The sequence below is a fragment of the Aristolochia californica genome, unplaced genomic scaffold, assembly GCF_029961685.1.
Source record: "Aristolochia californica isolate CCGP_79_NKW_82.1479 unplaced genomic scaffold, dmAriCali1.0.hap1 SCAF_13, whole genome shotgun sequence".
Taxonomy (NCBI): Eukaryota; Viridiplantae; Streptophyta; class Magnoliopsida; order Piperales; family Aristolochiaceae; genus Aristolochia; species Aristolochia californica.
The window spans coordinates 26957156-26982251 of NW_027181804.1; the positions used below are offsets into that span (position 1 = coordinate 26957156).

The window sequence follows — 25096 nt, forward strand, 5'->3', positions numbered from 1 at the left end:
GGACCTGCTAAAATGGTAGAGATTCTTATTCTTTTCAGTAACCAGATAAGTAGGTAAAAGAAAACGACGACACGGTAGTGCTCTAAGTTCTGTGCCTGGATTCCCAAAATGGATCGAAATGGAGACCCACGGAAGCAATCAGAGGCAGCCCCTTGGATTCCTCAATCTTAATCTTCAAGCTTTGACAATGAAGCACCTGCTCCAACCGGTGCAGTCTCTTGTAACCCACGGTTGTCCCAGTGGCCACCAGCCGGCCGTCCGCAAACACTTGATGCTTCTTCACTCTCTGCCCAAGCCCAATTGCTTCTTGAATCCTCACCACATTGAATCGGAACTCCCCCCTCAGTTCCAACCAGTGTCTGTTGTTCTTGTTCACTTCCGGCGCCCAGTACGTCCATAGGTGGTCGTCGTCGAGGACGTTCGCAGCGACGAAGTCTCCCTTCTTCCCACCCCTTTGGCTGCTCGCCTTCACTGAAGCGCTCCTCGTTGCTAAGTTAACGGAGAAAATACTATCAATGCCTTTGCGGAATTCTCCTAACCGTTGGACGTCTAATTCGGAGATAAGCCCGGTTGTGTTGGGTGGGACGTTTAGTAGCATCACGCAGTTCCTTCCCACAGAGTTATAGTATATGTCGAGAAGCAGGCTGAGAGGTTTCGGCCTCTCGGATTTGTGCCAAAACCAACCTTTTCTGATGGAAACATCGCACTCGGGAGGCACCCAATCGGTTCCACTGGGGTCTCCGGTGTTTAAATAATCGACCAAGCTCGCGTCTCCGATCCGGAGAGATGTTCGGTTAATCGTCGACCAACTGGTATTTCCGGCGTAACCCATTTCGTTTCCCACCCATCTAACGTCTGGCCCTGCGTCGGAGAATATGTTAATGGTGGACTGCAACTCCTTCACCATTGAGAACCATGAGGAGAAGTAGTATGTCATGTTGGGGGCATTCGCGCCCTTCGCCCCATCAAACCAGACCTCGTGAACACGGCCGTACCTGAACACGAACAGGAAAGGATCAGCTAATCTGCTAGCACTGAACCCTTTAAAAAAGTAAATTAAACCAAATGCCTGAATATTACCTCGTGAAGAGCTCCTGCAACTGGCCCAAGTAAAACTCATTGTAGGGTACGTTCCTCCCGTAACGTTTCTCATGGCGGTCCCATGGCGAGAGATACAGCCCCACATCAATGCCTCTCTCCTTCGCTGCGTCGGTGAACTCTCTCACTACATCCCCTTTGCCGCCTCTCCAAGCACTCCTCTCCACGGAATGGTCTGTATATCTAGAAGGCCATAGGCAGAAGCCGTCGTGATGTTTGGCGGTGAGGATAGCAAGGGAGAAGCCGAATCTGGCAGCCACTTCGACCCATTGCCGGGTATCCAGCCCTGTTGGATTGAAAATGGAGGGATTCTCATGCCCTGTTCCCCACTCCGAGTCCGTGAACGTATCGACACCAAAATGGTGAAACATTATCAGCTCTCTTTGCTGCCATTTTAGCTGAGAATATGTTGGGAGTGGAAGAACTGGCAGAGGAGGCGGCGTCGCCTTTGACGCAGCTACCCCAAAGGCTCGAAGCAGTAGACCAAACAACAAACTGATACTTCCTAAGCTCATGTTGATGTGTGAAGCTTTTCGCTCTGTTAAAGAGGACTAAAATGATCGGCTTTTTGTTCTGGAGAAGTGGGAATCTTTTTCCTGTGCGCTGTGGAGACGATAAAGCGATACTGACAACGCAAAAGATTGACACCAGCCTGTTTTGTACATATTCTCGCTCTGTACTCGAGCGACGGTGGAATTACAGGAAGAGATTTTTTACGGATTCCTGAAATTATTAACAGAAGATCTGCAATGTGCAGGTGGTTAATGGTCCTAAATGGGTCTTGGAAAAACAAAACAAATCCCAACCAGTAATTGTTTACATCATTTTCTATTTATTAGATAGAATAAAATGGAACAAAAACTTACATCCGATTAGTCCTAGAGATAATTTTACCCAATTATTCATGTATCATTTACTTATTAGGATAAAAAATAAAAAGGTGCTTTATGTCAAATTAATAAATTATCTCTTTTTTGACTCTCATATGAAGAAGTCTTATAGAAGAAAAATTAATATGGTGGAGTTTTAGACTTATCTTGAAAAGATAGACTTTGGGTGTAACGGTTAATGGGTAGTTTAATTGTAATTTGGTTATGCTCGTTTATTCTATTATAAACAAAATTTTATTGTAATTAGTTACAACAAGTCAAAAAAATTATTTACTTCTCTAGAAATTCAATATGGTATCAGAGCAGGTTTTGTAAGTTGACTCAATTACTTATATGTCACCTCTATTAGTTTAAGTTTGTGTTTTTTTTTTTTCCCTCATTCATGTTTTTTAGTGCTAGTATATTATAGTCGTTGGTTAAGTACCTATGTCTTTCGCTCCTAACAGGTCAGTCTTTTGGGTAGTATTGGCTAGGTGCTTAACATTTGGTATCAGAGCGGGCTCCCATGTCGCGAGTTCGAGTCCCGGGACGCGCAAAGGCCAGATTAAAATACTGGTAGGTCCTTGTGATAAGCCCTGGGTCGAGCCAGTGTCGTTGTGCGGGCGCAAAGGCTGGATTAAAATACTTGTAGGTCGCGTCTAGGTATTATCAAGGTGGGGTGTGATGTTATGGCCCTGGTTTAAGCACTTATGTCTTCCGCTGCTAACAGGTCGATCTTTTGGGTAGTATTGGCAAGGTGCTTAACATAGTACCTTTTTTTTTCCTTAATATTTGCACGTCCATAATACACTTTTCATACAACAAAATGTATATTCATAGAAAAGTATTTGAGTCTATTTTGAACTCAAAAAGAATTTTGTCAATCGAAGTTTTCTACAAAGATAAATCGATATTTGAAACAACAAAAGTCAAGTAGAAGGAAAAGTTGAGTGATAGTAGAGTGCTTCATTTTCTGAAGTATTTTATGTCATCAAGAAAGAGACTTCATATAAATAATTATATCTTTAAAAAAAGTTATATGAGTCAAATTTCTAACTCAATAAACTATCTCTCAATCCGATGTTTGTATGGCGAGATCTCAATATTGGAAAACTCAAAGGTCATGTTGGAAGTATGTTACTTGCAGAAATCTGATTTTCAACCTCCTTCCTCAAAGATGAGCATATTTGTTTTAGTTCAGATTCCTTTTCCATTGGGCACATATATTATAGCCTCTAAAGTCACATTTTTTTAATTGCATGCCTCATCAATTTATAAGCATTAACATCATAGTATTTTCTTCTCTATCAAAATCTTGTTTTGCATGTACCTTATAGCAGTCATGAATGCCAAAGTTTCACTTTGTTTCTCTTCTGCCATTACCTTCAATTTGTATATCATAATTTCAATCCCACGAAATCCTTTGAAATTCCTTCTTTAATGAACCTTTTTTGTTAGACAAAATTAACTTGTCTCCTACATGAAACCCTAAATTAGTGTGTGAAGTTGTTTCAAAAGAGAGAAAAAGGAGAAAGACCTATTTCTCACTTTTTTTTAAAGTTTTCAATTTTATTTTATTAACTTCTTGTTATTGACTCCTAGACTAAGCAAATTCTTTTATTCAAACTCCCTTTACTCCCCTCATGTGTCTTTGAGCTTCTCCAAAAACTTATTTTTTAGTCACTTGTGGTAAAGTTTTTGCTCCCACCTAATGTTACTTTATTCCTTCAAAAAAGTTCAAAATGAATGATAAAAAGTTGGTCTTTCTAGTTGTTTGATCACTTTTTGTGTCAAGATTGGTCACTTTCATTAATTTATAAATTTAGTAAGGGCCTCGTTCTTTTGGAAGTATGGGTGTTATATTGTCACCTATTTCTATTTGAAGTATGAGTGATATTATCTTTGTGTTCCTCTAGTATTTCTTTAATTGATCTTATTTTTACCACTTCGAAGTAATGCCTAAACCCACTATCTACAAAATATAGGAGTGTGCCTAAAATCCAGCGTGAATCAAATCTTTTACTCTTCACCCAAGACGTAATTTTTATTCGAACTACCCGTAGAAAGTAAGTAGTCTCTTTGTTGTGTCCTAAAATTGGGTTTTTTCCGCCTTTGAACTTCAGTGATTTTTTTTCAAACTATAACTGTTTTGATTGGTGCATGGAGTTTTTTCGTATCCGATACTTATTTTCTTCTTTAAGCCTTCTTCATATGAGAGTCATGTAAGACTCTCTCAAAAGAGGTAGAAGAAATACAAAATAAGAGGTATTTTATTCCACATGTCGATAGACCTCAAATGGTGGCAACTAAAATAAGATAACATAGAATGAGGTTAGAAGACCTACACTGAAGAAAAGGTAAGCAAAATCTTATCCTTTTCTTGACTTTATTGTACCTGTAATGCTGGAACAACAACTAGAGAAACAAATGGTTCAATTGCAAAATCCAAAGAGGATGGAAGATGTGAAGAAGACCAAAAATTCAATTTATCGTAAATTTCTTTGGATAATCATCTATCCCACAAAAAAAGTATTGAAAGATAAGATCCTGGAGTTGGCAAAGCAATGTTGTATCATAATCGACCTTGAAAATGAGTTTGTTGCTTCAAATTCGATGTTTATAAATGCCTCAAAGAAAAATTGTGAAGAAACAAAGCGGAGACGTGTTGAAGCTAGTCCCCAAGGAAGCTACAATTCCCTTGTAGGGTCAATTTTAAGGCTTAAATCATGTTCATATGTGGAGATCAAATCAAACGGTTAAATTGGAAGTAGGACCTTACATCACTTAAAATCTCATAACTTTCTTTGTTATTGTACTTACAGTTGTGTAGCTTTGTAAACAAAATCTCATTGTATGTTGACATTTTTTGCATATTCAATGAGACCTCTTTACCTCTTAGCTATTTCTTCACAAACTTTTTGAAAAAAAAAAAAAACCAACCCTAACATGATGGTATCTCAAAGCTAAAAAAATGAAGAAAGATCAAATTATCATCCATCTAAAACCAAAGAGGTAGTCAGATAGACAACCCATCAAGGAGCCACCAAATCGAACAAAGAAGGTTCTTTCAAGCACCACATTAATAAGTCATTTAGGTCCAATCACTTAACTAATCAAAAAGAAGTTGAAACAGTTGAAACTATGTCTTGAAATAGAAGAAAAATAAGCGTTTGAGGCTTCTGAATGTGTAAAGAAAATTATACATTATGTTGATATTTGGACAATCACGTTTACAACAATTGTAGATGAAGAACTTCGCCTCAAAACTCTATCAGCAAGTCTTACTTGTCCTTCAAGCCCCATGGTGTTGGCAACAGTAAAGTAATATGAGGAGCATTGCAATAGTTCTTATAAAAAAATGCGACAAATCTGTTGTCATCATTAAAAAATAATTCATCACGACCAACTTCTCCAAGACTTAGTGCATCTTTCATGATGGTACAAACAAATACTTTGAAGGATATATTAAAATTCAAAATCATGTTACCTAATTTAGATATTATTTTAAAATTTTATACATTTATTCCTTAACCTATATTTTATATATTTAATAATTTAACTTATAAAGTAGATAATGTAATTATAAATTTAAGTCTTAATTATCATTAAATTTAAAATTTGTATTTTTTAATTAAATACTTATTTTATAAATAATTAATTATGGATTAAGTCTCAAACTGCTATGTATTTTATATATTTAAGTATTTAATATTTATTATTAAAATAAGAATATTTAATTATAATAATGTAATTTTCCAATTATTTATATGACACAAACATGAATCCACTTGAAATAGCCAATAATTTGAATGAATCCCCACTTTTCAATTATCTACATTGTAAAAAAATCATTTTCTTAAACCATTCGCTTCCGTGTTATGTGGATGGAGGGAGCAATACCGTTCATTTTGAAGAAAAAAAGAAAGAAAGATGGAGATGAAGACTAATTTTGTGACTAAATGTTACAGACTCTATGTGTCATATTCAAACTTGGACCATATTAGAAATTATGATATCTAATGATAAATCATACTTGAAAATAAGACATCTAATATGATCTTATTTAGAAATTAGTGTTTAATTTTAGTGGGGTTACACAATTATTATTAAAATAAATGGTTGATGTAGAAATTTTTAATAAGGGGATTTTGTATTATCGATTTATCCTGGTTAAATTTGATGAGGAATTTCGATGAATCTAACATGATCTTTTGGGTAATACTCTCTTGCTTGAATGATGAATCATATAATTGAGCCAAATCCAACCATTTAAAAGGAAAATCTCTGCAATTACTCGCCAGCTTGTGTTGTCATTTTCCCTAGCCAATGAGTTGAATTTTCAGAATGATGAACGCCAAACAATAAGTGGCAGATTTTCAACGAAGAGGGATAACAGCGGAACGAGGGAAGACGGATGCAAGAAAGTCACAATTCTGAGGTACTTGCTTCGAAGTTGGGTGTTTCTGCTCTAGGGTTTTAACTTCAGGATTTTGGATTTTTTTTCTCTCATTGGTTATCTTGGCTTCTTATTTCTCTGTATGCCCACAGAATTTCGGAATAGCTTTCTTCAGATATACATATCTGTAAAGTATTTTCCAGACATTCGTGATTCTCGATCGTTGCATGTGCGCCATCACCTGGTAGGAAGGAGAATAATCATCTCACTGGTAACGAAAACGGTGCTTTTCGCAAAAATTCGGTTGAATCTCGAAAGAGTTTTTTTCTTGCCTCTTTCTATTTCAATATCTGACGGTACCTTTCTTAATTAAAGTGTTCATCGTCTTTTTACCCTGCAGCTCTCCTCAGAGTACGCATTTCCATCTAGGATTAGTCGGAGTTTCGAGTTTCTCACGAGGGATCATAATTTTCAGCAAACTTTGGCGTTTGCATCTATTGGATACTCGAATTCGAGTTGTTTTAAGTGTACTAATAGCTTCGACCTAAGGAATGACGCTATCAAGATACTTGAAAACTTGAGAAGAAATTTGGCCTTTTATTTATTTCACGTGCTCTGCTCATCCAGTTCCTTAAGAAATTGTAATTCTATCTTGTTGATTCTTAGGAAGGGAAAAGTAGTACTCTGATTCTACCTTTTCGCGTTATTTTCCCTTTTCTACCTGTTGATCTTACCATGGATGACGGAGAGCTTGATTTCTCCAACCAAGAGGTCTTTTCGAGTCCAAATATGGGCGATCAGTTTCCAAGCAGTTGTTCAATGGATAGCTTCTTTGACGAGATCCTCAAAGATACCCATGCCTGTACCCACACTCACACATGTAACCCTCCAGGCCCTGATTTGTCCCATACTCACACTTGCTTCCATGTTCATACTAAGATCCTGTCTGGTTCTCCTGAGGACAAGGTCAATGCTGATGAAACCGCTGAATCCACTGAAAAATGTCCTAAGAAACGTCCACTGGGTAACCGGGAAGCCGTTCGAAAGTACCGTGAGAAGAAGAAAGCCCGTGCTGCTTCTTTAGAGGATGAAGTTGCTAGACTAAGGGCAATTAACCAGCAATTAGTGAAACGTTTGCAGGCACAACCTGCACTTGAAGCTGAGATTGCTAGGCTTAAGTGCTTGTTGGTTGATATCAGAGGGAGGATCGAAGGGGAGCTTGGGTCATTTCCTTATCAAAAAGTTGGGAAGGGAGGCGATGGGGCTATGAACTCAATGCATAGTCCTAACATTTCTGGTGGGTATGTCTTGAATTCATGTGATATAAGGTGCAATGATCAACTTAACTGTATGGATCTTGGTGTACAAGGTGGTGGACTGAGGGGGCCTGGCTTTGGGGTTTGCGACATTAGTAATGTTCATTGCACAGGCAATCTGACTGCTGGGTTGGAGTTAGCTGGTTGTGGAAGTGGGAATGTTGCATCAGCTGGTATTCCTTCCTCTACAAGTAAGCTTAAAATAAGTTGAAACTTCTGTTTCTTTTGATTCTGAGTTGTTGGCTCTACTAAAGTTGGTGATTTTGTTGAATTTTGTTCATTATTGGGTGCAAACTTCATTGTTATTTACTTCAGAGCCTTTCTTTTTGTTTTTGAAAATAGCGATGATATGTCCTTCATAGTTTATCTTGTTCCTTTAGTGCTCTTGTATTGATTTCTGGTCAGAAGCACTGTGTGTTCTGGAAAACCTCTTTAGAGTCTTTAATTAAGTGCATGCAGTTTTAAAAAATCAAAGAGGCAGAAAAAAGAACTGAAGGTGCTTATTCTGGCCATGTAAGAAATTTGGTATGAATGAGCTTCTGGTAGGAGCACTTCTGGTTTCCATCAAGGGGCCAGAAATATCCTTTCTAGTCCCAATGATCACTGACATATGTTGTTTGTGAAGCCAAGCCAGTAAACTTAGCAAGTAACACATGTTCTCTAGGGTCAAAGCTATGAAATTTTAAGCAGTAAAGATTTTTTACTGAAACTAGTTCCACCAATGCTTAATCATCTGCTTTTTTCTCATTCTCGAAAAAAAAAATCACTTTTTTTTCTCAGCAATATCATACCAACCATAGCTCTCTAGCACATTCACCTCCTCTACTCTACAGTTTTACTTCAAGATCTTGTGGTGTTTGGATACAATTCTTTGGCCTTGCTAGTGTTCTAGCATGATCATGCTATTTTAACTAATTATACATAGTTCCTGTAATGGTTTAAGTAGGAAAATTAGAATGCAACAAGGTGCACCCAAGTTTTTCTCTCTTTGAAAAGTCATAAAATTTGTCACACTGCTACTCTATCAATCATATTGAAAATCAATGTCGGTATCAAATCAACTTTATAGTTAAAGATGAGAAAATAAACATCACACATGGGATAAGAAATTTTTTAAGAATGACTACAAACAAATCTAATGGCTAAATTAAAATGTGGGTTTACCTAACAAATATGAACTTGAGTCCATCTTCCTGTTATCCTAATTTAAACAATGTTTATTTAATAGGTGCAAATGCCCCTGCAGAAGGTTGAAGGCTGCTTGTATCAGATGATTCAGTCGGTCCTCATCAATTTAGTAAGTAGTTGGAGACTCCTGTTCTAGCTTCTCGGTCTTGTTTTTCCTCTCCCATTCATAGTGTGGGAGTAGTAGGCAACTTCCATGAAGATAGCATGTAAACCTGAAAGATCATAGTGATAAACAGGCATAGACTGGTTTGAGTTTTGTGAGGTGATGGACCTGCCCAGTGGTTTGGATGACTGGGGTGGATTGTGGTTAGGTATTCTTATTATAATACGGGCACTTTGGCTCAATATTGCCCATTTATAACTTCAACTTAAAATATTTGATTGCAAAGAGGAATGGATCAGATTATACTTGATTTCATAGAGGGACTCAACTGATCTTTTCTGCATTGTTTTTTTTGCCCTGATCATCTTATTTCTGGTAAGAAGTGTCTACATATTTCGTGTACATCAGCCTGTTAATCATATTCCCTTTTGTCATATTGCTCTAATCATCTTCCCTTTTTTCAAATGGTAAACCTGCTTACTCCTTAAATCATCAGTGATCCTTATGACTACAAGATTTGCTAGTATTATGTAAACTTTAGCCTTGCAGCGATGCATATTCTTGTTTGATCCTCTTTCTACTCACCTGGTATTAGAGCCACAGTCATGAAGTTCTAAACTTTCTTCTTAAAATTTAGGTATATCTTGCCTAGTACATTTCTAAACTATTAACATAAGATTATTCTTCCTTAAATCCCTTCACTATCTGTTATTCCTCTCTCTTCTTCTTTGGTGTGACATCACCTTCGTCATAATAAAATTTTGGTAGCCCTCTTACCTGTTTATGGCAAGAGGCTGTTATGGTATATTAGGCTAGTCCAAAAGTTGTTGATACTCATGAGGGGTTAGTCAACATGAACTTGTACTTCAAATTCAAGTTCATGTTCATTTGAATCATTTACATGAATTTCAATTTCAAATTGGTGTTAGTGTGGACTGAGTTTATGCAAAGGAAAACAATTCCTAGTGTTAGTGCCCCAAAATGAGAAATATAACAAAAATAAGAGAATGAGTAACTTGTAATAATGTATTTAAATAAAACATAATACCTATGCTTACTATACTAATTAGTAATTTAATGTATTATTAAAATATATCAATATACTAATTAATTAAATTAGATATTATATTATTTAATGATTGTAATTTATTGTACATTAATATAGTAATTACGTTGAGCCAATTAATCGTGCACATGATTAATTATAAAAAAATTAAAAAATAAGAGAAACGAATATAATAAATTAAGTTATTAATTTATTAATAACATAAGATATACTTTAACATAAAAAGGAATGATTAAATAAAAAGAATTGATCAAATGCAACTTTAAAACATTATAAATTTTTACGTATTATTAATTAATAATAATTTTCCATTAAAAATAAAACCATTGGTTTTATTAATTATAAAAATAGGTTAATTAAACTAAAATAATTGATCAAATGTTTGATTTAACAATATTTTAATTACCACTATTAAATCACTAATATAATACATTAATTAAAAAATAAATATAATAAACAAATAAAAATATTATTTTATTAATAACACAAGATGGATTTTTTATTTAGTATTAATAAATAATATATTTTCACAAAATAAAAAATAATTAGTCTAATTATTTATAAAAATGGGATAATTATTGAAAAATAATTGATCAAATGCACATTTTAACTATATTTTAATTATCAGACTTAAATATCTAATTTAATATAGTAATAAAAATTAATGAATATAATAAATAAATATATTATTTTATTAATAATATAAGATAAATTATTTAATAATGAGATCGTGTTTTTAATATTAAAATAATCAAGTTACTAGTTTAGTACATATGAACAACTATATACATGTTCACAAGCAATAAGATACAACTATCATTTATCATTTCACATATGAGTCGCCATGGCATCTCGATATTGTGCGACTCTTGTGGATTCTAATGCACGCTGCCTATGAATGTTTGTTGATTGGTTACCCTCATCCACAAGATTATCGCTATCATTGTTGTTTGCATAATCCATTACACTTATTGACACAATCCATTTATACCTCATGCTTTCAAACCCCATTGGACAACTTGTTCCCTATATTGACCTGCTCGACTAAGAGATCGAACATTTTGCTATCTTCTTTGATGGTCCAAATGTCATATGATCGATCATTTTGTTGTCTTCTTCTAGCCATTTATAATATAAATCCGAGATGGTCTTCATGGGAAAAACTTTATCAGACAACCTTTACCCATCATAGTAACTAGGACACATGGAAACACAAACCACCAAAAAAGAATACCATGTGGTGGATATTTATAACACCCGAATCTCTTCATCACATGGCAAGATCATTCCATAACACTTCAAAATTATTCAACAATATTTTATAACATTTCAAAATTAATCAAATTAATTCTATTGTAGATGTCCTAAACAATGCAAAAACACACTCATGAAGTCCAAATTCACCGAACACCCCTGATAGAGCCCCATATGACTTCGCAGTCACTACGAACTGTACCTTGTCAATGATGGGGGTCAGGTTTCATTGGCTAATGGACGCTCGTGTAGGCGACTCTACCTTGTTTGAACCGAACTAAACCCCCAAAACCCTAAAGCCTAAATCCTATCACCCAAAATTCTAAGCCCCTAAACCCTAAAGCCTAAATCCTGTCACCCAAAATTCTAAGCCCCTAAACCCTAAAGCCACAAAACCCTAAACCTAACCGCTATTAACCCTAAACCCTAATTCCATAACCTAAACCCTAAAAACCCTATAACCCCAAATTCTAAACCCTAATCGAGAACCCTAAAAAATTAAAATAAAAACCATAAACCCTTAAATACCTTGAACTATACCCTAAATCCGAAATTATACACTATAAAGAAGAAATTGAACCCTAAATACCATAAACTTTAAACCCAAAATCCCAAAATTATGTAGTAACTAAACAATCAATACAAATTACGCACATAGAAATTAAAATTAAATCAAATACAACACTATATAAATTGAAAAAAAATAGGGTTTAGGCTTAACTTTTGAAATTTGGGGAAAACCGAAGCCCAATCGGGAAATCAAGGGAAATCAAAGTAGAAGCGAAGAAATCGATGCTAAAATGTGGAAAATCGAAGTCAAAGGAAATTGGGAGGTCTTTTAAGGGAAAAGAGAGCAGTGACAGGGAAAAGAGAGTGGGAGGCCGAGAGGGAGAAGAGAGCATCATCTTCAAATTCATCTGATTCATCAACATAAACCGGGCGTTGGTGCACCCACTAATGACTTTAGGAGATGAATTAAATAATCAGGATGAAGTTCATCTCCTGATTCATGAAGTTAATTATAATAATTTAATTTTCTAATTATTTGTATGACACATACATGAAACCACTTGAAATAGCCAATAATTTGAATGAATCCCACTTTTCAATTATCTACATTTGTAAAAAAATCATTTTAACAATAATTTTTTTATGTTTTTTTTTTTAAATTACACTAACATGAAAAATTACATTCTACTATACTTTCTATAGGATACATTAACTCAAGAAAGTACATTCTCCAAGGGAAGTAGATCACCTTTTACTTTTAGGTCATTTCTAAATCAGACCAATGCGGTCAATTAGGTGATATAATTATGAATACAAACTTGTAATCATATTTAACGAACAATTGATGTATCGTTGTTACTAAATTTTAATATTAAATTAATATCGCTAAATCACTTTTTTTTTTAATATTTATTTAAAATATTTTTACTGAAATCTAATAATTTTTTTTATTATTATCTCATATTACATTAGTTTCCTTAAGAGAAGTCTTTCCCATTATGTGTTTAATTTTCTTTCTAACAAAGTCCAAAATTTTTTATTTTGAAAGTTTTGTTTCCTAATTCTAAGTTCCAAATTTTAGTGTCCTAAAACCTCTCTCATTATAGAAATTATCTCTTGAATATTTTCTTTGCAAATTGGTTATGTTAAAAATTAATTGCCTTATTAGAGAAGTCTATTTTTAAAAAGTTTATATTATTATATTCCATCTCAAAACTATCTTATTGAAGATATTTTTTTAAGTTTCCTCAATAATCATCTTCATAGAAGAGTTTTTTTATCTCCCTCTTGAGTCAAGCTTTGTCACTTTTTATCCATCGATTGGTCTAAAAGCACATCCTTCTTACTTGGAAGTATGAAGAGTTGCATTGTGCGCCTCCTTCGATTTGAAGTATGAGAGCTGCCATCTTTTTATTCACACCATTAATTCATCAAAGTACTTTCTTCAATTTATGTTTATTAAAATCACTTGTCTATTGACCCACTACTTAAAACTATATGAGTGTGTTCACTATCTAACTTGAGTTAAATATTTTATTCTCACTCAATGGGTGATTTGTGTTTGAGCTACCCTTAAAAAGTGAGTAGTCTCTTTGTTGTACCCTAATGTTGGGCTATTTTTCTGCCATCGAAATAGAGTGGAGTGTGTTTCAGACTTTGACCATTTTGACTGATGTATGGAGTTTGGTCGTACGACTAAAAATATTTTTTTCTTTCACCATTATGTTGTGTAAGTTGGGTCTCTTGGTAAAGAACGAAGTGATCCCCAACTTCAAGGGAAGAAGTAGAAGAAGTACAAGATAGAGATAAACCAACATTGAATAATTCCATGTATTGTGGTAATCAAGTTTTGTGTGGCTATTATATCCAAGTAAGGGGGAGACAAGATGAGAACAAGATGAAGACTACAAACAAGAAGTAAACAAGAAGAAGATGACTAAAATCAAGGCAATCAAAATTTATTTATTTTTACCAAAATAATTGGCAAAATGAAGTTTTAAACACCAGCCTGAGGGGGAGTGTTAAAAGACACCCACGTGTGTAGGGGTCGTGTGACTAATAAATAAGAACTTGCAAGGTACTAAAGAACATCTTGTAAAGAAAATAAAAATACAAAAGAGAAAAATAAAGATTGCAACTTTCTTTTGGAGAGATAGCCCTTCTCCTAGTGAAATCCAAACTTCCAAATCTTTAATCACGTGAAATGAAGTGTATGGAGCTTGATGGAATTGTGAATGCTAAGAATATGAAGAGAAATTGGAAGATTTAGGCAAATTTGGAGTAATTCTTTTAAAAGGGTAAAATCAGAATTTGAAGCACAAAAAATATTTTTTTAGAGGTTTAGTATGTCAATATAAGCTCATAAAATGCTACTTTACGAGTTTGGAAGCTTATTTATAAGTTTTCTAGCTAAAATAATCATTTTTTTTACCTTTTAGAAAAATATGCAAAAAAGGATGATCGATCATGCCTTTTCATTAATCAATTATGTCTTTGTAACGGCTATATTTATAGCCTAGTGATCAATCATGGCATCAATAAACTACTTTGCAACCCTTAGAAAAATAGGTTAATTGATCATGTCATTTGATTGATCGATTATGCTTTATAAAATGGTTTAATAGTGTTCTATATGATCCATCATGCTACAATGGACAATCAATTTTACCCATTCAATGATCAATCATGCAACAATGGATGATCCATCATGTTTTACAAATCCTACCTAGAAACATTCGATATAATCAATCATTCTGCTAATTAGATAATCAATCATACCTATTGCAAGTATACAAAAATGAGTTATATGCATGATATAGACCATGACCAAGGGTGTTGAAGTTTCCAAAATATCCATACGCACTTAAAAAGATTTTTGGCAAACATTTTATTCCCTAATGTTTTTTCTTGAATTCAAGGTCGGTATAATACAAAAGCATGAGATTGAAGTTTCAAGTGAAGTTTATATTTGATGAAAAATTTATGTTATAATTCCAAAACCTTTATATTATATGTATATGATGATTTTGAGTATGATTTTCAAAATAAAATGTCCCAATGCTCTATAACATACTTGTGCTTAAGAATCAGAATTTAGTTGGCTATGTACTGACATAGCTAGAGTTATTCAGATTTTTCCAATGATGCTTGCACTCTAGTCTTCAAATCTTCAATCTTTTTATTTATATAAGTTTTTGTTCACAACAAAAATCTTTAATGTGTTTTTTCTTTGGTCTTGACTTGACAACTTGATTGATCATTCTTTTGGTTTGAGGTTTTGCCATAAACTTCATAAATTTGTGCTAGAAGACGTGTCTAACACACTAATAACATAATTAGTAGCAAACTTTCAAGCCACCCCTTTTGTTATTATTAAAAAAAATGAAAACCAACATACTTTTACCACTAGCCTAACAACAGAAGTACTTATTTTTTCTCAAAAAACCAGCTTGTTTTTGCTCTTTCTTTTGAATTTGACAATCTCATCTCATATTGCTTTGTTTTCTTCTATAGCAATTGTGGCAAATAGTGTGAAGTGCAAAATCATTTAGATAGACAATAATCAAATGGTAGAAATACTAGTTGTTTCTCTAAGAAAATAACCCTTTTTCTTTTTTCAAAAATTGGTTAAGTAGATTGTAAAATATTTGGAAACAAAAAGAGATGAATTCAATGTTTGAGTTGCTAATCACCGACTCTCTCTTTCTCTCTCTCTTATTTGTCCGTGAGTGGCTATTCCATCAAACAATCCTTCGATTGCCAATTTTCTTTCTAAAGTTTCAACAAAAAATTTTCATTAAAATTTCTCAATTAGTTTCTAAGTGTTTGTTATCATTAAAATTAACTTAATGGAGATCTTTAAGCTACCATTGTGTTTAGTTGCCTAATGACATCTAAAGCAAATTACTATGGAAGCTAATTACAAATAATGTCCACAGAGGGACTTGCGTAACTAAATTGACCATAATAGCCAATTTACATAGCACTCAGAGAGTGAGGTCTTTCGGAATCCACCAATGTCATGTGTCTTTAGAGGTACTATGCCTAGGTAGTTGGGCTATATCTACCTAGGTCAAACCCAAAGCAAAATCTCAAAACATTCTTATCTTAGGTTTTATATAATTCCTGCTTTAAAATTCAAATCACTTTTTTTTTATTTTTGCTTTTTTAAATTAAGAAATAAACCTCACACCAAGCTTTGTCTGTATGCTTGGATTCGTTGGATTTGGATTGGATTTGCTCACCCTCATACAAATTTACATCACACTGGGCTCTCTACCCTAGACCCACACACAAATTATTTAGCACACCTGCCCACTCTTGGGGCTTAGTGTCAACAATAACTAAATACACTTACCTAACCCACAAAGGGATATACCCTAGCTAACTTGGTACTCTTAACTACACCCACAAAGAGATTTATAGAGCACACACTTACTCAAGGACTTACAATAGTCATAACAATAAACAAGAGTATCATGGCATATACCCTCAAAGGGATTCCAATAGCCAATTAAGCAACTCAACTCAAAGCCATAGGGCTTACCAATAACTAATCCACATCCACAATGGTTTCTCTCTATCAAGTTGAGATGAAGTATGGTCTTGCCTACATAAGGTTTGACCAATGCTTGCAAGTGTTACTTACAATTCAGCCTTGTGCATAAGCCTCTCAATAGGCTGATTTCACAATACAAACTCAAATAAAGGTACAATCAATCTTATGTTTTAGCTCAAAAAATCCTTAATTAACTTGATTTCTAAATTGAAGCTCAAAATAAATTTTGAATTAATTTAGAAAATTGAGGGACACACTTAAAGCAGTTCGATGTATTCAGTATTTCAAAATTCTAGACCACAAGTAGTAATTTGAACTTGATAAATCACTTCTAAGTGTAATTGAGCTAGATCAATTATACTCGACAAAGATCAATCAAAAAATTACAAAGTAAATACACGTGGAACATTGGATTTGAAAATTTAGTCCTTAATGGTGAATATTTATGCAAGTCTCACAACAAATCCTTTTGTTAGAATAATTAATATGAATTCAAAGTACTTGAGCAAGGATAAAACTAAGTAAATGAAATTCAAATCAATAGTGTAGAAAGTACTTAGCCCTTTAGAGAAGGTTTTTCAAATATCCAAATTCAATCTCCAATTTGAATTTCAAAGTGTAAGAGCGCTTGGGAGTGATTGTTGGTGCCTTAGAAGTCGAGGAAAAATTCTTTGGGGCAGAAAAACTTAAATAAATAAGTTGTCAATGTTAAAAAATTAAAACGTTGAGCTTGGAAAAGAATATTTTTGTCCTTTTATGAAATTTGATGAAATTAACTAAAAATTACAAGAAAATATTTTAAATTTTCTTCATGAGCCACTAAGCATATAGATAGGTGACTTACAGATTTTGGAGACCTATCTTGGACTAGTTGAAGCTTTGAATATCCTTTTGTTGATCTTCTGGGTCGTGTCATTATGATGTATACGGGTCATTCGGATGGTCTTCTATAATCAACCATTCCTTCTTTCGTCATTCAACCTTTTTCGAAATGGATGTCAAAACACTTGGTCAAATGGATCTTACACAGGTTTTTCTCTCTTTGTCGTTCAAATGAATTTTTGTTGGTGGTCTGGTTTCTGGGCGGTGCCTTGTTTTCTTCTTTTTTTCTTTTGACCTTTTCTAGGTTGTTTATTTGGGACTTCGAGGTGACTACTCTATTTCTTCTCCCAAATCAAAGCCTCGATGACTCATAGGGTATATACCCTTCTCTAGTCCAATTTACTTCCTAACAAGCTTATTCATAATTTCTCTTGATTTTTTTTTGTTTTTTTCTAGGATTTCTTTTACCACTCTGATATCTTTTGAATTCAAATTTTGTTTGTCAACATAATTACTAGACAATACCCTCTTTTTGTCTTATTTGAAACTGTTCCATATATGATCAGGCAGTTTGATCACTAAAATATTTTCAGGCAAGGAAGCATGCTCTCTTGATATGCCAACTTAATTCTAATTAGTTAAAATATGGCATAACTCTTGTTGTATGATCTATTTTGTCTCTATACAGTTGGGGTGGATTCAAAATTTAGAATAATTTTGCTTGGAGCAGACACTTCTCTATTATGAGAAGTAGAATAGAGAAGTACTCGCGAAGTGGTTGAAATGATTTTTCATTATTACATTTTCAGAATAATGCTTTGTTTTGGGGGGTTAGTCCAAATTAATCAGACATGAATTATTCCCACATTAGTCCAAAATGATTTCCTCTTCATTTGAATAATGTCAGGTAATGTGGCTAGGCAAAAACTGGAAAAGTAGGTTTCATACCTATTTTGCCAATCATCCACATGAATCGTGCCCGAGACGCATTTCTCACCACCTACCCCCACGAAGGAAAAAAATTCCTCCTTTTTTTTTGTGGCTTGGCCTTCCTCCCCTGAATTTTTCCCTCTATCTTCTCCCTCTCGACCTCCCTCTTTTCTCCCTCTCTACCTCTGTTGTAGAGCATAAGAGGCCAAACCTCTGTCTGAGAGCTTCTCGCCCTCCCGACCTCTCTTCTCCCTCTCGGCGTACCGTCAGAGCGTCACTTCCGTTGCTGTTACCCGTTGGCCCGCCGTAGTTTCCCGCCATTATCGGCGCTGAGGAAGACGGCACATGCCGTGAGGAAGACAAAGTGGTTTAATTTTTCTTAACTATGACATAAAAATAATAAATCATATTTTTTATTTATAAAATAATTATTTTTATTTATTCAATATATTCATTTTATAATTACTGTATTAAATTAGTGATTTAATAGTCATAATTAAAATATTGTTAAAATATATATTTAATAAATTAATTTGGTTTAATTATCCCATTGCTATAATTAATTAAACCAATGGTTTAAAGTTTGTGACAATATATTATTAAGTAATTAACTTAAAAATATATATTATGCTATTGATAAAATAATATATATATTTATTTATTATATTAATTTTTATTATTGTATTAAATTAGTGGTTTTAATGTTAAAATATATCTTATGTTATTAAAAAAATAATTTATTTCTTTATTATATTCTCTTATGTTATTTTTTACTTTTATTTAATTTTTTATAATTTATTTTAATCACACGTAATTATTATATTAATTTATAATAAATTATAATCATTAAGTAATGTTATATAATCATTCATTAATTAATTTATTAATATATTTTAATATTATACATTAAATCACTTATAAGTGTAGTAACCATGTTTATTTTGGTTAATTATCTGTTTAGGCATATCTTTTATTTAAGTATATTACAAAAAGTTACTCATTCTCTTGTTTATATCATATTTTTCATTTTGAGGCATTAACACTGGAATTTGGGTTTCCAGTGCACTTGAACTCGAGTAAACGAGTAAAGAAAATCAGAAACATAATAGGCTTTTATCCATTCACATAAAAAATCTAAAATACTATCTTAGTCGTTCGATATGATCAACAACTATCTCAACCTCGAGTCGTCCAATCAATGTCTATCTCAACCATCATGAAGCCATCTGATCATGATCAAAATTTCAGTTCATCCATCAGGGGCCAAAGATCATCTTGCGAATCATCATCTCCACCGTCAATCTTCTAGATTTATTTCTTTGAAGAAATTTACCTTATAACTCCGTAGCCAACATGAGTTTGCATTTTCCAAGGATTTGACCGGCGGTGGCTCCGGAGACATTTGTTGCAACAAGATCAGAAAGGCACTACCCAACCCAAACGGACACCCGAACTTATGCGGGTATTTAATGAACCCAGGCTCTGTCCTCGCGCGCATTAAGCCTCCTCCTTCGACTCTCCTCCTGTTTCCACTCCAAACTAATCTTACGAAACTGTCAATCTTCTGATCAGATTTGTACAGCGGAACACATTTCTGGGCATCATTTCATCTTCCAGGCGAAAGAGATACGGAGCACGCGGACGACCGACCTACTCCAAATTCTTCACCCATTTGCCCCGGTATTTTTATTAATTTTTTATCTTTTTTCTTGCCTCGACTTAGAAACTTTTATTTTATTCCATTGTTTATCTTTAACGTGGGTAGAAGTTTTAAAGTGATTTAATTAATTGCGATCACATCTGTTTTTTTAGCTTTCTGCTTTTCAATGTATGTATTTTTTTTTCGTTTTTATTTTTTGTAAACACAGTGATTCAACGTCGAATGGTGTATAATTCTCCTAGTCAAATTTAAAAATCTAATTTTGTTTTCATTAATTTATTGTTTTTTGACTAGCATGGAGCCGTCCCCGGCGACCGATCTGTACCTTGTTGGAGCTCCGATCGAATTCGTCTGCTAGTTTGGAATCTACGTCATAATTGCTCTTACGAAGTTTCTTCTTTTCTTCTGTGGATAGACTCGATCCATTTCACGTCCAACCACATTTCCTTTTTTTAAGTTCTTTGTCACATTTTCTGTTTTTTTTTTTTTTTACCGTTTTCTGTTTTTTTTTTTCCACATTGACGATTTCACTTCCTACCATATTTAGTCATTTTCATCCTTATTTTACCCGATTTTTTAGTGAACGGATCAGTCGCATTGCATGCTCATAAACCGATTCGTGATATTTCCTACCTCGTCAGATTGCGGGAGGCGGACTTTGCCTTACTACTTTGGTGGCGGATCGGACAAATAGCGCTAGATTGCATTCTCTCCCTAACTTTTCCGAGACACAAAGGAAGAACGAGAAATTTTTATTGTTCACTTTTCTTTCCTGTGTAGATCACAGTTTGACTCTCTGCTATTCCACTGATATCTTCATTGCCGAAATTTGTAGTCCTTGTAAACGAGAGCGGCTGTCGTTATTTGTATCTGATGGATTTAGTGAGTATCTAATGTTCTCAGATACAGGTATTTCGAAGTGCTCGGGTTTTGGTCTTTATCTAATTAAACTTAAGCGGCAAGGTTGGCTTTGGGTTTTATTTTTAGTTTTTTTATTATTTACTTGGGCAGATTAGTATATTCTTTCTGTATTTGATATGGTCAAAACCTTCTGACCAGAAATTTTTATTTTTCAGATAGTTTCTGAATAAGCTACATGAACTGCTCGGTAGGTTGAGGAGTATAGAATATAATGGAAGGTGGAACACAAGATACAGGGGAAATATCTGCTAATGACTCTGATAATGGGAGAGATGACCCCGGAAGTGCCACAGAGCCAGTAGATATTGTACCCAGAGAAAGTACTGAGTTGCAAAGTGGTCAACCCTTACCAGGGATGAATCCTTCCAGCTCAATTATTATCCACGAAGATTTGGCTGTAACCCATGGGGAAGAAGACCAGTTTGAGCAGGTGTCTCTAAAAGATCGAGAGAAGAATGAAAATGAACATCTAGGCAGTCTGGGATCAGTTCAAATTTCAAATTATGATAATGTGAGCCATGTGTCTGGTGTCTCAGAGGCCTTCGATGCATCTAATATAATAGCTGTGGCTGAACCTGATGCAGCTTTGGTGGCTAATATGATGGACAATAGTTTCTTAGCAAGGTCAGGCTATGAGACGCTCCCTGAGAGAGGAATGGGGGCTTCCTCCCCTTCACCTAGTCTTGATTCATTTGGTCCTGATTCACCAGGGTTTTATGGAGATTCTTCCTTCTCGCCTCCATTTGGATCTCCTCCAAAACCAAGGTCTAAACCTGCTATGCCAAATGTATCTCCTGAGGTCCTTCATTTAGTTGATGCTGCTATCATGGGAAATCCTGGCAGTTTAGAGAAACTGAGAGATGTAGTATGTGGCAAAGAGAACCTTGTAAAGGAAGAGGGAAACGTAGAGAATTTGGCTAGGTCAGTGGTGGATGCACTTTTTGCCACAATGGGTGGGGTCGACTGTTTTGATGATGTTGCAGCTAATAATCCTCCTAGTGTGATGCTGAATTCACGGGCAGCTGTTGTATCTGGTGAGCTCCTCCCTTGGCTTCCATGGCAAGGAGATTTTGATGGCCACATGTCCCCTAGAACATTAATGGTTAAAGGCTTACTCGTTATATTGAAGGCTTGCACAAGAAACAGATCTATGTGTTCAACAGCTGGTCTACTGGGAACACTCTTATGGTCAGCAGAGAAGATCTTTTCAGAAGAAGTTAGTTCCGAGAGTATAGTTTGGGATGGTACCCCTCTATGTCACTGTATTCAGTATCTGGCGGCCCATTCTCTCAATGTGCTTGATTTGCACAAGTGGCTTCGGGTGACCTCCAAAACACTTAATACTGTGTGGGCACGACATCTGATGCTTGCATTAGAGAAGGCCATGTGCTTAAAGGAAACAAGGGGTCCTGCATGCACGTTTGAGTTTGATGGAGAGAGCTCAGGATTGCTTGGTCCAGGTGAGAGCCGCTGGCCATTCTCTAATGGGTATGGGTTTGCAACATGGATATATATAGAATCATTTGCTGATACACTAAATACTGCTACAGCAGCTGCTGCTATAGCTGCAGCTGCTGCAGCTAAGTCTGGGAAATCGTCAGCCATGTCTGCGGCAGCTGCAGCAAGTGCACTTGCAGGTGAAGGAACAGCTCACATGCCACGACTGTTTAGTTTCTTGTCTGCTGATAATCAGGGAGTGGAGGCATATTTCCACGGGCAATTTTTGTTAGTCGAGAGTGGTAGTGGCAAGGGAAAAAGGGCTTCCTTGCATTTCACTCATGCCTTTAAGCCACAGTGTTGGTATTTTATTGGTCTTGAACATACTTGTAAGCAAAATTTGCTTGGGAAAGCCGAAAGTGAACTAAGATTGTATGTTGACGGGTCTTTGTATGAAACACGCCCATTTGAGTTTCCTCGGATTTCTAAACCTCTTTCCTTTTGCTGCATTGGGACAAACCCTCCCCCAACTATGGCAGGTTTGCAACGCCGTCGGCGTCAGTGTCCCCTTTTTGCTGAAATGGGGCCTATTTATATCTTTAAGGAGCCAATTGGTCCAGAAAGGATGAGCCGTTTGGCTTCCCGAGGGGGAGATGTGCTCCCTTGTTTTGGAAATGGTGCAGGAGTACCCTGGTTAGCAACAAATGACCATATGAGGAGATTAGCAGAGGAAAGCATGTTGTTGGATGCTGAGATAGGAGGAAGCTTGCACCTTCTTTATCATCCCAACTTGCTCACTGGACGATTCTGTCCTGATGCTTCCCCTTCAGGTGCTGCAGGTTGGTAAAATATCACTGTTTTCTACTATTAATGTAATTTATTTGGTCATGGATACTTTTTCTTCATTTTTATGTTTATCTTTCTCTTTATGTAAGCTTTTCCGTGCATGTTTAGGTGTAACTGTTGGGTGTGCTTTGAATGTGATAGAGATGCTATTCATACTTAACCTTTATATTTTTAATCTCTATTTCTTTGATGCTTTTCAATGAATCATTTTGTATTTGGTTTACACTCTGTTGTTATCTTTTACATCAGAATGTAATGTTTATAATGTTTTAGGAACGCACCGAAGGCCTGCTGAGGTGCTTGGTCAGGTTTTTGTCGCCAGGCGAATGCGTCCAAAGGAGTCTTTATGGGCACTGGCGTATGGTGGTCCAATGTCCTTACTTCCACTAACAGTTAGCAATGTTGAGAAAGACAGCTTAGAACCGCAACTTGGGAATATTTCTTCCTCACTAGCCACAGCTTCACTGTCTGGTCCAATATTGCGAATCATTGCCATGGCTGTTCAACATCCAAGAAACAATGAGGAGTTGAGTCGCATACGTGGACCTGAGGTTTTGTCACTAATTTTATGCTATCTGCTCCAAACTCTGTCTGCTTTGGATGTGGGGAAGAAAGATGGGGTGAGGGATGAAGAAGTTGTGGCAGCAATAGTATCCCTGTGTCAATCTCAAAAGTTCAATCATGCACTAAAAGTGCAGCTTTTCCGCACTTTGCTTTTGGATTTAAAAGTGTGGAGTTTGTGCAACTATGGGATACAAAAGAAGCTACTATCTTCACTTGCAGACATGGTTTTCACAGAATCATCGGCAATGAGAGATGCTAATGCTATTCAAATGCTCCTTGATGGGTGCAGAAGATGCTACTGGACTGTTCGGGAAAAAGACTCTGTGGATTCATTTCCACTGCAGGAGGGCGTACGGCCTGTGGGTGAGGTGAATGCTCTGGTGGATGAGTTGTTAGTAGTTATTGAACTTCTAATAGGAGCTGCTGCTCCCTCACTTGCTGTTGATGATGTTCGATGTTTGATTGGGTTCATGGTTGACTGTCCACAACCTAATCAGGTAACTTTTGCAAATATATTTTTCCTCTCTCCCTCCTTTTCTCTCTCTCTCTCTCTCTCTCTCTCTCTCTCTCTCTCCGTCCCTCCGTCCTTCTCTCTTGTTCATTTTATTTTTTCATGTTAGTTCTAATTGACATTCCTTTCCAGGTTGCCAGGGTGTTACATCTAATATTCAGGCTAGTTGTACAGCCAAATACTTCTAGAGCTCACACATTTGCAGATTCATTTATTTCATGTGGAGGAATCGAAACACTTCTTGTCCTCTTACAGCGTGAGGCAAAAGCTGGTGATATTTCTGTCCATGAAAGCTCTAGTTCACAAGGTGCTGAAGGTGTAGGTCAAGAGCTTGGACATAAATCTTGTGACACCCAAGAAAGATACCAAGAGGAAGGTCTTTTATCTGATGAGGTTCCACCATCTGGTGATGAGGAAGGGAGTCGAGAAGAGCATCTTCAATCTGTTGATCAAGAGTTGAAAGTGAAGGAACCTATTCTACCCAAAGAAGTTCCTCAACTGCATTCTGATAGTGAAGATAATTCCATTATGTCCCCTGTTACCCAAAATATTGAGCGAGCTCCATCTGCTGCTGAAAATATGTTGATGAAGAACTTGGGTGGTATAAGCTTTTCTATCAGTGCTGACAGTGCAAGGAAGAATGTGTATAATATTGACAATAATGATGGGATTGTCGTTGGGATAATCAACCTTTTAGGTGCATTGGTATCTTCTGGGCATTTGAAATTCGGCTCTAGTACTGGTTCTCCAAGGCCTCCAAGTTCCCTTCTGGGCAATGGGTTATTAGATGAAGGAAGTACCATGTTTTCTGATAAAGTTTCTCTGCTACTTTTTGCTTTACAGAAAGCTTTTCAAGCAGCTCCGCAGAGGCTCATGACTGGGAATGTGTACATGGCTTTACTGGGTGCAACAGTAAGGCTAGACTTATGAAGTCTTTTTTATATTAAACTTAGTTTTGTCCTTTAACTCTAATGTTAGATTAGATTTTCTATTTAAATATTATTATATTGCTCATGTAGATGAGACCTTTCTCCCTGATTGTTCCTG

General features: G+C 35.5%; 3 protein-coding genes across 4 annotated transcripts in view; 2 read left to right on the forward strand and 1 right to left on the reverse strand.

Annotated features, from left to right (window-relative positions):
- On the reverse strand, positions 1–1657 carry LOC137948719 (alpha-L-fucosidase 1-like). The gene is made up of 2 exons (XM_068794869.1): positions 1081–1657; positions 1–995 (listed from the first exon to the last, which is right to left on the reverse strand). Exons 1-2 carry the CDS (start codon positions 1611–1613, stop codon positions 83–85), a joined length of 1446 nt encoding a protein of 481 aa, XP_068650970.1. The 5' UTR covers positions 1614–1657; the 3' UTR covers positions 1–82.
- A 4577-nt stretch (positions 1658–6234) lies between these two features.
- On the forward strand, positions 6235–9285 carry LOC137948195 (basic leucine zipper 19-like). 2 transcript variants are annotated; one of them, XM_068794191.1, is made up of 5 exons: positions 6235–6405; positions 6516–6634; positions 6764–7660; positions 7733–7870; positions 8908–9285. In XM_068794191.1, exons 3-5 carry the CDS (start codon positions 7099–7101, stop codon positions 8931–8933), a joined length of 726 nt encoding a protein of 241 aa, XP_068650292.1. In that variant the 5' UTR covers positions 6235–6405; positions 6516–6634; positions 6764–7098; the 3' UTR covers positions 8934–9285. The 2 variants fall into 2 exon arrangements, with proteins under 2 accessions (XP_068650292.1, XP_068650291.1); XM_068794190.1 differs by having other exon boundaries at positions 6236–6405; positions 6764–7870.
- Positions 9286–19587: 10302 nt separating this feature from the next.
- The window catches only part of LOC137948632 (BEACH domain-containing protein C2), a 30129-nt gene continuing 24620 nt past the window's right edge, over positions 19588–25096 (forward strand). The window contains exons 1-5 of the mRNA XM_068794741.1: positions 19588–19790; positions 20412–20733; positions 20847–22967; positions 23248–24035; positions 24182–24961. Coding sequence (XP_068650842.1) covers positions 20903–22967; positions 23248–24035; positions 24182–24961 — 3633 coding nt within the window. The 5' untranslated portion in view covers positions 19588–19790; positions 20412–20733; positions 20847–20902. The remainder of the gene's footprint in view (positions 19791–20411; positions 20734–20846; positions 22968–23247; positions 24036–24181; positions 24962–25096) is intronic.